The sequence below is a fragment of the Babylonia areolata genome, chromosome 17 (genome assembly GCF_041734735.1).
Source record: "Babylonia areolata isolate BAREFJ2019XMU chromosome 17, ASM4173473v1, whole genome shotgun sequence".
NCBI lineage: Eukaryota > Metazoa > Mollusca > Gastropoda > Neogastropoda > Buccinidae > Babylonia > Babylonia areolata.
Window position 1 is genome coordinate 9,566,954 of NC_134892.1, and position 12,500 is coordinate 9,579,453.

At 42.8% G+C, this 12,500-nt stretch overlaps 1 protein-coding gene across 3 annotated transcripts in view; it reads left to right on the forward strand.

The window, feature by feature from the left end:
* Positions 1–12,500, forward strand: part of LOC143291640 (uncharacterized) — a 70,658-nt gene that overhangs the window by 8,825 nt on the left and 49,333 nt on the right. For 2 of the 3 annotated variants that reach the window (XM_076601611.1, XM_076601612.1), the window contains exons 1-2: positions 5,780–5,924; positions 10,102–10,662. The exons of the other annotated variant lie outside the window; for it this stretch is intronic. In XM_076601611.1, the coding sequence (XP_076457726.1) occupies positions 10,419–10,662 (244 nt within the window). In that variant the 5' untranslated portion in view covers positions 5,780–5,924; positions 10,102–10,418. Of the gene's footprint in view, positions 1–5,779; positions 5,925–10,101; positions 10,663–12,500 lie in introns of those variants that run through there. 3 annotated transcript variants of the gene reach the window in all.

Below are 12,500 nucleotides of genomic sequence, written 5' to 3' on the forward strand. Positions count from 1 at the left end.
ACAACACCCCCCCCCCAAAAAAAAAAAAAAAAAAAAAAAAAAAAAACCCACAAAAAACAAAACAAACCACACACACACACACACACACACACACAAAAAAACGAAAGAGTTTCAGTTTCAGTAGCTCAAGGAGGCATCACTGCGTTCGGACAAATCCATATACGCTACACCACATCTGCCAAGGAGATGCCTGACCAGGAGCGTAACCCAACGCGCTTAGTCAGGCCTTGAGAAAAAAAGTTAATAAATAATAGATAAATACATAAAAAAAAGAACTACTACTAATAATAATAATATGTATAAAGCGCAAAAACGTGATGAAGTCAACTAGAAGCGTACATAAATAAATAAATAAATAAGAAAGCTTCGCAAAACCGCTAGCTGCAAGATTCTGCGACGTGGACTGTTGTCATGATCACACTGTGGGTTGTTGTTTTTTTTCAATGATAGGCTATATGATGATGATATGGACACCTATAAAGCGCCTATCCTCGGTCATAGACCAAGCTCTAAGTGCTTTACAAGCACCGAGTCAAAGCGCAACAAGCTGCCTTCCTGGTTAGAACTGACTGACAGCTCGCTGCCTTTGGGCACTCATCATTCGTTTCCTGTGTCAGTCAGTTAGGTTTCTGTCACGCACACATAAACACTCATACATACATTTAACATTTCACGTGTACGACCTTATTTTCTAATTCTTTTTTTTTCTTTCTCTCTTTTATTCACCCCGCTATGTAGGCAGCCATTCTCCGTTTTCAGGGGTGCTTATGCTGGGTATTGTTCTTGTTTCCATTATCCACCGAACGCGGTCTACGTCGACATCTTAGGCAGACATTCTGTGCTTTGGAGCTGAATCTGCAACAAGATCAAACAATCTCAAATAAAAAATTGAGCTATAATTATTTATTTATTTATCTATCCAAAGTGGGGGTTTGGTGTTTAGAATAGAATAGAATATGTCTTTATTACCAAGTGTACCGGGGTCACAAGGAATATTGGGGGGTGGGGGGGGGGGGATAGTACATAACAAGATACGAACATAAATCGAAAATCATACACAAACACAGGGACACAGTTTACAAGGTATTCTGCTCCACGTACAGTTCTCTTTACCCCAAATTTATTTATCTATCAATTCATTTACCCCAAAATATTTATTCATTCATTTATTTGTCTGTTTATTTATTCATTTCTCCAAAGTGGGGGGTTGGCATTTACAAGGTATTTTGTCCCACACAGTTTCATTCACACCATGGCAATCTATACACGTACTGGGCTTTTACAGGGATATTTACAGTACGTAGAAGGCGGTTTTTAGTTTCACTCACACCATCACAATCTTAACACATACTGGAATTTCACAGGGATATTTACAGTATGTCATGGCGGTTTTTAGTTTCATTTACACCATCGCACATCGCAGTCTAAACACATACTGGGCTTTTACAGGGATATTTACAGTACGTAGAAGGCAGTTATTAGTTTCATTCACAATCTGCACACATGCTGGGCTTTTACAGGGATATTTACAGTATGTAGAAGGCGGTTTTTAGTTTCATTCACAATCTTCCCACATACTGGGCTTTTACAGGGATATTTACAGTACATAGAAGACAGTTTTTAGTTTCATTCACAATCTACACACATACTGGGCTTTTACAGGGATATTTACAGTATGCAGAAGGCGGATTTTAGTTTCATTCACAATCTACGCACATACTCGGCTTTTACAGGGATATTTACAGTACGTCATGGCGGTTTTTCAGTTTCATTCACACCATCACAATCTAAACACATACTGGAATTTCAGAGGGGTATTTACAGTATGTCATGGCGGTTTTTAGTTTCATTTACACCATCGCACATCGCAGTCTAAACACATACTGGGCTTTTACAGGGATATTTACAGTATGTAGAAGGCAGTTATTAGTTTCATTCACAATCTGCACACATACTGGGCTTTTACAGGGATATTTACAGTATATAGAAGGCGGTTTTTAGTTTCATTCACAATCTTCCCACATACTGGGCCTTTACAGGGATATTTACAGTACATAGAAGACAGTTTTTAGTTTCATTCACAATCTACACACATACTGGGCTTTTACAGGGATATTTACAGTATGCAGAAGGCGGATTTTAGTTTCATTCACAATCTACACACATACTCGGCTTTTACAGGGATATTTACAGTACGTCATGGCGGTTTTTCAGTTTCATTCACACCATCACAATCTAAACACATACTGGGCTTTTACAGGGATATTTACAGTACGTAGAAGGCGGTTTTTAGTTACGCTCACACCATCGCAATCTAAACACATACTGGGCTTTTACAGGGATAATTACAGTACGTAGAAGGCGGTTTTTAGTTTCATTCACACCATCACAGTCTACACACTAAACTACGTCGTTCAGTCGGTGCGTGGCCTTTGTCAACGTGACTCACCTCACTAACACAGTCCAACACACGACATCTCCATATCTGATTAGTAGGGACTACTGTACATCTCTCCCGGGTCCCTAACTGCGTGTCATTCCTTATCATGTGGCTGGGAGATCGACACCTTTGTGTGTGTGTGTGTGTGACTGTGTGTGTGTGTGTGTGTGTGTGACTGTGTGTGTGTGTGTGTGTGTGTGTGTGTGTGTGTGTGTGTGTGTGTGTGTGTGTGTGTGTGTGTGTCTGCCGTGGAAGCTGCGATACGTAGCCTAGAAATGAGTGTGTGGAAGGGGGGCGGTGGGGTGCAGGGTAATTTGTTCGTGTGTGTGTGTGTGTGTGTGTGTGTGTGTGTGTGTGTGTGTGTGTGTGTGTTGGGGCTCGTGTACGTTTATGCGTATTTGTTTGTGCTTTCATATCTGTGAAACTGCATGTTTGTTGCATATCTGTTATGCATGTGTGTGTGTGTGAATATGTGTCTGTATGTTTTACATTTATTTTTGCTTATTTATCATCATTATTATCTTTCTATTGTATTTCCATATATTGTTATTATTATAATTCCTTTTTTTTTCTTCTTTTTTCTCAAGGCCTGACTAAGCGCGTTGGGTTACGCTGCTGGTCAGGCATCTGCTTGGCAGATGTGGTGTAGCGTATATGGATTTGTCCTAACGCAGCGAGGCCTCCTTCAGCTACTGATACTGATACTGATACACCTTTGTAATTTAAACGAAACTTTTGGTTGAAATAATCTTTAATTGTTCAACAGTACACATGATTACAGTGCAGACAAAGACAAAGGAACATCAACAAGCTTAAAGCTTATACTGTGTTCACAACGTTGCACTTCAGTTTTAACATGACTCCCAACGTCAAAACAGAACCAAATGCAGCTTTCTTCCAACGTCAAAACAGAACCAAATGCAGCTTTCTCCCAACGTCAAAACAGAACCAAATGCAGCTTTCTTCCAACGTCAAAACAGAACCAAATGCAGCTTTCTTCCAACGTCAAAACAGAATCAAATGCAGCTTTCTTCCAACGTCAAAACAGAACCAAATGCAGCTTTCTCCCAACGTCAAAACAGAACCAAATGCAGCTTTCTTCCAACGTCTAAACAGAACCAAATGCAGATTTCTTCCAACGTCAAAACAGAACCAAATGCAGCTTTCTTCCAACGTCAAAACAGAATCAAATGCAGCTTTCTTCCAACGTCAAAACAGAATCAAATGCAGCTTTCTTCCAACGTCAAAACAGAATCAAATGCAGCTTTCTCCCAACGTCAAAACAGAATCAAATGCAGCTTTCTTCCAACGTCAACTCAGCTGTTAAACAAACAGCGATGATTGATTATTAAATATGTGACTAAAAATGAGTGCCGGAGTGTATTTACATGGAATAGGACATTTTAACTCAAAATACTGTTGAATTGCGTATTTTTATCATTATATATTAATTTCTACTTTTAATATGATATTCTGTGCCTATCCTTTATTTGTGATCTTTAGTGCACGTGTAAGGTTGTGATGATGTTTGTATGATTAACTCTAATTTACCCTTTTTAAGAGATTCTGTTGTTGTTTTTGTTCACTGTGTTTACTGATTGTACACATGGTATGCACTAGGCTGAAATCTAAGCATTTTATGTCTTTTTCTATGTATACAAGTTGAATGGCTGTGATTTTCGTGTATTGTTTATGTGTTTTTACAGCACATATGAATTTCTTTTGTCGAGATAATGAAGTATTCTGTATTCTGTAAAGAGACGTGGTGAGCGCACTGCCTGTTTTCAATACAGTATCGTTTCAAAATTCCCGTTGACTGATAAGGTGTCCCGTGCTCGACGTTCCCGAAACTTGGAAGTTCATTTGGAAAGAAGAACCCAAGCTCGTGGCACTGGAGGTGTTATGGCAAGATGCTAAACGTCAGATAAGCCGATCATAACATATCACCAATGAACACGTGCGGCTTGACCATCGAGCAGCAAACTGGACCATACGAAAACATGTTGACATCAGCTGAGAAAAGCAAGATGTCTTAATGTGTATTAAATAAAAGAAGTAAAAAAGAAGAACTACGTTGGTGTGTGCGCGTAACAAGATCCAATGGCTTTGTTAAAACAATCCCCTTAAAGAACTGTTGAGGGAGGGAAACAGAGAATATGTGCGCGTAACAAGATCCAATGGCTTTGTTAAAAGAATCCCCTGAAAGAACTGTTGAGGGAAGGAAAGCTGCTGTCAGCTGTCATTCCCTCGACCGCTGGGGTCGTTGGGGGGACATGAAGAAGATGTCATAGCTCGCCACACCGTTCTGTTGGCAGCTGTTGTGAGGAGATCTGGCATCGTCATTTTGGTCCATTCCTTGACGTTGTCGGACCAGCTCTTTCTCTGCCGCCCCCGCCTGCGCCCTCCCTCTACAGTCCCTTGCAGGATGGTTTTGGAGCGGGTGTTATGTCGTATGACGTGACCAAACCATGCCATCTTCCGTCGTTTGACAGTCGCCAGCAGTGGTTCTTGGGGCCCAACAAGGTTGCTGACCAGGTTCCGCACATAGTCATTGGTCTTGTGCTTCTTGTAGGAGATGTAACGGAGATGGAAGGAAAGAGAGAGGGGGAAAACACGAAAACAAAACGAAACAAAACAAAATTAAACAATGGACTGAAAACATTGCAGAGTGGACAGGGAAAAGCAACTGCAGAGACCGAGGTTTTGACGCACAACCGACAGAGCTGGAGGAATCTGGTGAACAGTTCTTCTGTGCGACACCCCAGTGACTTCACAGAGTTCAGGGAAGATAAGAAGAATTAAAGAAAGAAAGAAAGAAAACAAGCAAAAGTAGCAGCAGCAGAATCATCATCATCATCAGCAGCAGCAGCAGCAGCAGCAATAGTTTTACGTTTAGTTCATTTGTGTTCTGGAGGTTTCGTTCAAACCAAGAATGTGTCCAATGCGGGAATGTCCTATTTCAGCATCCTAAATTATTGCGCTTGTTGGTTACATTTCCGTGGTTTGTGAGACCCAAAACGAAAAACAAAGCTCGGTGGCGGCACGTTGTTTTAGTGACTGAATCCGCATCGTCGTAATTGAGTAAAATAACGAACAAAATAAGAGTCAAAATCCACGGAAAATAGGGTTACAACATCAACTTATGGGAATAGCGTTTCATACATGCACAAAAATCATCGGGGAAAAAAAACAACCAAAAACAGGTGCAATCATTTAGGATGCGAGGATAGGACTTTACCCTGTCGAATGCCCACTTAAGGATGTCAGTCAGTTAGGGACACTGACATATACCGGGCGTCAAAAGCTTACTTGGCACATTATGACTGCAGCAGTACTAAGTGACAAGTGCGAGTTGATGACACTGGGTCACAGAGATTTCCTGGTGGATACTTTGACTTTGTTGTAGCGTGTGGCATTGTTTCGCCATTGGGCGTGGAGGAGGAAAAAAAACCCTGCAAGTTCAGCGAATTGGTTTTTTGGAGATGTATTTTATCTTGTCTTATTCTATTTCATTTTGTATCTGTTTTTATCATTTTGATTTATTTTTTTTAATATTTTCTTTATTAATTTTTTTTAAAGGTTTATGGAAGTGATCTTAGAATTAGAGCCGTGAGAACTGCAAGGGGGTTGATCTGTGGTGTTCATTTTTGTGCGTGCGTGGTTTAAAGAAGAAAAGAAAAGAAAAGAAAAGAAAAAAAGCAAGGAAGGAAGGAAACAAGCAACCCGATTCCCTCACCTCTCCTGTTTTCACATAATGTTTTCGACTGTAGTTGTCCTGTTGTTATCCTGTAGTTGTCCTGTTGTTGTCCCGAAATCGGTGCTGTCTTCTTCTTCTTCTTCTTCTTCGTTCGTGGGCTGCAACTCTCCCCTTCACTCCGCGTGTACACAAGTGGGCTTTTACGTGAATGACTGGGTTTTTTTAACCCCGCCCTGTAGGCAGCCATACTCCGGTTTTATGGGGTGTGCATGCTGGGTATGTTCTTGTTTCCATAACCCCCCCCCCACCCCCCCACCCCTAACGCTGGCATGGATCATAGGATCTTTAACGTGAGTAGTTGATCTTCTGCGTGCGTATACACAACACGAACGGGGGTTCCAGGCACAAACAGGTCTGCACATACGTTGACCTGGAGGATCGGGAAAATCTCCTCCCGGCTGTACCCACCTGGCGCCGTTACCGAGATTCGAACCCGGGACCGTCAGATTGAAAGTCCAACGCTTTAACCTCTCGGCCATTGCGCCCGTCATCGATGCTGTGATTGTGTTGTGGCGTTCGCGTTGTTGTAGGCGGTATCATCAGTTGTGGTAGTAAGTTCGCGGATCGTTTTATCGCTATCGCTCTGTGGTTGGGAATGTGCGTTGATGGAGACAGGATTGAGAGAGTGTTGTGCTGCTGTTAAGAGCATTGATTAACTGTGACGAGTTTAGGTGTTAAGGGTCCCGGCAGGGGCGTGGGGGGGAGGGGGGGAGAGGGATGGGGTGGTGGTGAAATGAAACAAAGAAACGTTGTGACAAGATTTTTGTTTATTTATTTTAGTCATTTGCTTATTTATGCATACGTTTGCTTATTTGTTTAGTTTACAAATAAGCTAGAGAGTTAGATCTTTTTGAGGGACCTGTGTCATTGATGTTTTAGTGATTGAAGTGATGTTACAGAATTTTCTCGGAGAAGGAATACCCACAATACGGGTACTAAATGCATGCTGTACATGCGGTTGTAACATCAGTAACAATTGTTATACATTATTCGCGAGCATTGTACACGAGCATCGCTCGCGCGCGCGCGGGCGCACACACACACACACACACACACACACACACACACACACACACACACACACACACACACAGGGGTGATGGTGAGGTCCGATTTAAAGGGCAGCATCAGTTTTCGTTCTCCCCCCCCCCCCCCCCCCCTCTTTTTTTTTTTTCTTTTTTTTTTTTTAACCTTTTGCGGTCACATATAACTCCGTATCAATGGGCGCGGTGTGGTGAGAAGTGTAGACAGGCAAATAGGTAAGTAGGCAGGTAGACAGACAGGTAGGCAGGTAGAAAGGTGAGTAGTTAGATAGACAGGTAGAGAGTTTTAAAAAAAGGTAGGTAGGCAGGTAAGTAGGTAGATAGATTGGTAAGTAGTTACACAGTTAGATAGGTAAATAGGTAGGTAGGCAGGCAGGTAAGACAGGTAGGTAGGCAGGTAGACAGACAGGCAGGTAGTTAGGTAGGCAGGTGAGTAGGTAAGTAGACAGGTAAGTATGTAGATAGACAGGTAGGTAGATAGGTATATAGGCAGACAGACAGGTAGGTAGGCAGATAGATAGGTAAGTAGGTAGGTAGACAGACAGATAGGTAGGCAGATAGATAGGTAAGTAGGTAGGTAGACAGACAGATAGGTAGGCAGATAGGTAGGTAGACAGACAGATAGTTAGGCAGATAGATAGGTAAGTAGGTAGGTAGACAGACAGATAGGTAGGCAGGTAGACAGGTAAATAGGTTGGTAGATAGACAGGTAGGCAGGCAGGTAGATAGTTAAGAAGATAGGTAGACAGACAGGTAGGTAGGCAGGTCGATAGATAAATAGCTTGGTAGAGAGACAGGTAGGTAGGCAGGTAGATAGGTTAATAGGTTGGTAGACAGACAGGTAGGTAGGCAGGTAGATAGGTAAGTAGGTAGGTAGACAGACAGGTAGGTAGGTGGTAGATAGGTTAATAGGTTGGTAGACAGACAGGTAGGTAGGTGGTAGATAGGTTAATAGGTTGGTAGACAGAGAGGCAGGTAGGCAGGTAGATAGGTAAGTAGGTAGGTAGACAGACAGGTAGGTAGGTGGTAGATAGGTTAATAGGTTGGTAGACAGACAGGTAGGTAGGTGGTAGATAGGTTAATAGGTTGGTAGACAGACAGGTAGGTAGGCAGGTAGATATGTAAGTAGGTAGGTAGACAGACAGGTAGGTAGGTGGTAGATAGGTTAATAGGTTGGTAGACAGACAGGTAGGTAGGTGGTAGATAGGTTAATAGGTTGGTAGACAGACAGGTAGGTAGGCAGATAGATAGGTAAGTAGGTAGGTAGACAGACAGGTAGGTAGGCAGGTAGATAGGTTAATAGGTTGGTAGACAGACAGGTAGGTAGGCAGATAGATAGGTAAGTAGGTAGGTAGACAGACAGGTAGGTAGGCAGGTAGATAGTTAAGTAGGTAGGTAGACAGACAGGTAGATAGGTAAGTAGGCAGGTAGACAGACAGGTAGGTAGGCAGGTAGATAGGTAAGTAGGTAGGTAGACAGACATGTAGGTAGGCAGGTAGATAGGTAAGTAGGTAGGTAGACAGACAGGTAGGTAGGCAGGTAGATAAGTAGGTTGGTAGACAGACAGGTAGGTAGGCAGGTAGATATATAAGTAGATAGGTAGACAGACAGGCAGGTAGACAGGTAGATAGATAAGTAGGTAGGTAGGCAGATAGATAGATAAGTAGGTAGGTAGACAGACAGGTAGGTAGGCAGGTAGATAGTTAAATAGGTTGGTAGACAGACAGGTAGGCAGGCAGTTAGATAGTTAAGTAGGTAGGTAGACAGACAGGTAGATAGGTAAGTAGGCAGGTAGACAGACAGGTAGGTAGGCAGGTAGATAGGTAAGTAGGTAGGTATACAGACATGTAGGTAGGCAGGTAGATAGGTAAGTAGGTAGGTAGACAGACAGGTAGGTAGGCAGGTAGATAAGTAGGTTGGTAGACAGACAGGTAGGTAGGCAGGTAGATATATAAGTAGATAGGTAGACAGACAGGCAGGTAGGCAGGTAGATAGATAAGTAGGTAGGTAGACAGACAGATAGGTAGGCAGGTAGATAGGTATGTAGGTAGTAAGGTTGGTCAGTGGGTATGTAGGTAGGTAGCTAGACAGGTAGATAGCAAGGTGGGTTGGTAGGACAGCGGGAATGGTAGGTAAGTGTCATTTAAATCGTCAGTTGGTCTGTTTTGTGTGTTTGTGTGTGTGTGTGTTCGGAGGGGTGAGGGAGGGGGGTACGTGCGTGTGTGTTCGTGTGTGTTTTAGTGTGTGTGTGTGTGTGTGTGTGTGTGTATGTGTGTGTGTGTGGTGGCTATTTCTTCCTTTTTTTTCTTTCTTTTTTTTAAACCGTTTTGTTTTTCTTTCTTTCTACCTTTCTTCCTTCCGTCCGTCCGTCCGTCCGTTTTTCATTATTCTTTTGTTCTATTTCCATCTTATGCCCCCTCAATGCCCCTGCTCCGAGGCACGTGCGTTCGAAAACACACACACACACACACACACACACACACACGCATGCACGTACGCACGCACGCACGCACGCACACACCCGCACGCACACGCGCGCACACTCACGCGCGCGCACACACACACACACACACACACACAGACACACACACACACACACACACACACACACAAAGACAAAAACATACATGTAACAAAACAAAGAAGGAACAACTCTCAGACACAACCTCTCTCCAACAAAGTAATCAGAAAAGAAAAAAAAAGAGAAAAAAAATTGATAGATAAATGAATAAAAGTAAAATGAAATTAAAAAAAAAAGAGTAGAATTCAGATTAGAATAAAACAGAAAATCAACAAATCAATTAATTGACCTTTTTTTTTCCTTCTTTCTTTTTAACTCATCCTGATGGTCATTCTCATAGTAGACCCGTCTTCCAAACCACAGTACTGACTCGATCCAGAGTAAATAACAACCGAGGGAGAAAAAAAACAACACACAAACAACAACAACAACAACAACAATAAACCAACGGCGGCACAGACCATTCGACGTGCACAGAGAAAAGACAGAGAGACAGAGAGACAGCTCTACAAACACACAGACAGACACACCGAGAGAATACACGTGAGTGGTTCAGCGTACGCCTCGTTGCGAAATTGAGAAATACATTGAATTAAATCAACAACGGACTACAGCAGATTATCGATAACAACAACAACATCATCAACAACAACAACGATGAAGACAAAAGCTAGCACGTTGCTCCCGTTGCTGCTGCTGGTGGTGTTGCTTTTCGTTGGTCAACCTCGTCGGGTATCGGGGCTTTGGTGGGACAGCGACGAAAACGAAAACGACAACGACAACGACAACGACGACGAAGATCAAGCGAAAGCGAAAGAAACCGCCATAGTGGACGCTGCGGTGGCGGTACCTGCTCCTGGGAGTGAAACGGAAACCGGTTCCGGCGATTTGATTCTGATAGGTTTGTGTGTGTGTGTGTGTGTGTGAGGGGGTTGTTAGTTCGGGGTTTGTAGTTTGTGTGTGTGTGTGTGTGTGTGTGTGTGCAAGGGTGGTGGTTAGAGGGTGTGTGTGTGTGTGTGTGTGTGTGTGTGTGATTTTATTTGAGGGTGGGTGTTGGCGTTTAGTATTGTATAATTTGGAGTGAATATGTGTGTGTTTGGAGTGGGGGAGGGGGTTCTTGTTGTTGTTGTTGTTGTTGTTGTTTCTTAGTAGAGAGCGCAACGGGTATTATGATTGTTCGTGTGGGTTACCCTCCTCTCTCTCCCCCCACCCCCCCCCCTCTCTCTCTCTCTCTCTGTCTCTCTCTTACCACCTTATGCCATATTGTGTAATGAAAATCGTTCATTTTAATGATACTGTTTGTCAAATGTGTATGGTTGACTGAACCTCCCTCACCCTCCATCCCCCACTTTTTTTTTTATTCAAGGATTAAGATTTTGGGCATGGCTCAGTCTTCCAGCCTATCCTTGCTAATCTACATCAGTTACTATATTTAATGCAAAGGGGAGAAAGAGAAAGTTTAAAAGAGAGAAGAAGAAGAAGAGAGAGAGAGAGAATACTAGCAGATGCCTAGACAATTCAATGATTTTTTTAATATCTTTAATCCGCTCGCTTTGACGACTCTTCAAAACTGAAATTGAGACTTTAGTGATTTACTAAAAGAACAGCGAGAGAGCGGTGGTGTGGAAGGGGGGGAGAGAGATAGAGAGAGAGAGGAGAGAGAGAGAGAGAGAGAGAGAGAGAGAGAGAGAGAGAGAAAATGCGAATGCGAAATGTTTTATTCAGGCTAAGGCTTCTAACTGAAGGGGACAATCATACAGCAACAACACAAGGGGAGAGAGAGAGAGAGAGAGAGAGAGAGAGAGAGAGAGAGAGAATGAATATTAGCAGATGCTTACACGATACAGTGATTTCAGTGTGGGATTTTTTATTTGATTGTTATTGTTTTTGTTGGGGTTTTTTTTTTTTTTTTTTTTTGTTTCTTTTCTTGTTGTTGTTGTTGCTTTTTTTTTTCCTTTTGCTTTCGGGCGTGTACGGAAACTCAAACTTACAAATGCTAAGACAAAAAGACGAAGTGAACAATGAATGCCGTCCGGATGCTTATAGAAGCCAAAGCAATTGATAACTACAGACGTTCGCTCTTCACACACACACACGTCAAACTAAATAAATCAATCAGGCAATTACGAGCCAAGAAGGAAGTAAGTCTTCATGCTGCTCACACAGACGTACGTACTCTGAACCAAACCGGACATCATGCCTGTGCTGGCTTCTTCTCAATACACAACAAAACATTACGAAACAAAAACATTACGAAACGTAAAAGCAGCTGCAGCAGCCACAACAATAACAAAAATACCACCACCACCACCACCACCAGCAGCAGCAGCAGCAACAACAACAACAGCTACGACAGTTCAGTTCAGTTACTCAAGGAGGTGATACTGCGTCCGAACAAATCCATCTGTATATATATATATATCTGTGTGTGTGTGTGTGTGTGTGAGTGTGTGTGTGTGCATGTGTGTGTGTGTTTGTGTGTGTGCGTGTGTGTGTGTGTGTGCGTGCGTGTGTGTGTCTGTGTGTGTGCGTGCGTGTGTGTGTGTGTGTGTCTGTGCGTGTGTGTGTTTGTCTGTCTGTGCGTGCGTGTGCGTGTGTGTGTGTGTGAGTGAGCGTGCGTGTGTTTGTGTGTGTGTGTGTGCGTGCGTGTGTGTGTATGTGCGTGTGCGTGTGTGTGTGTGTGTGTGTGCACCTATCAGAATGGGTTTCTTCTCCAGAGGACAACACTTTTGTTGCCAT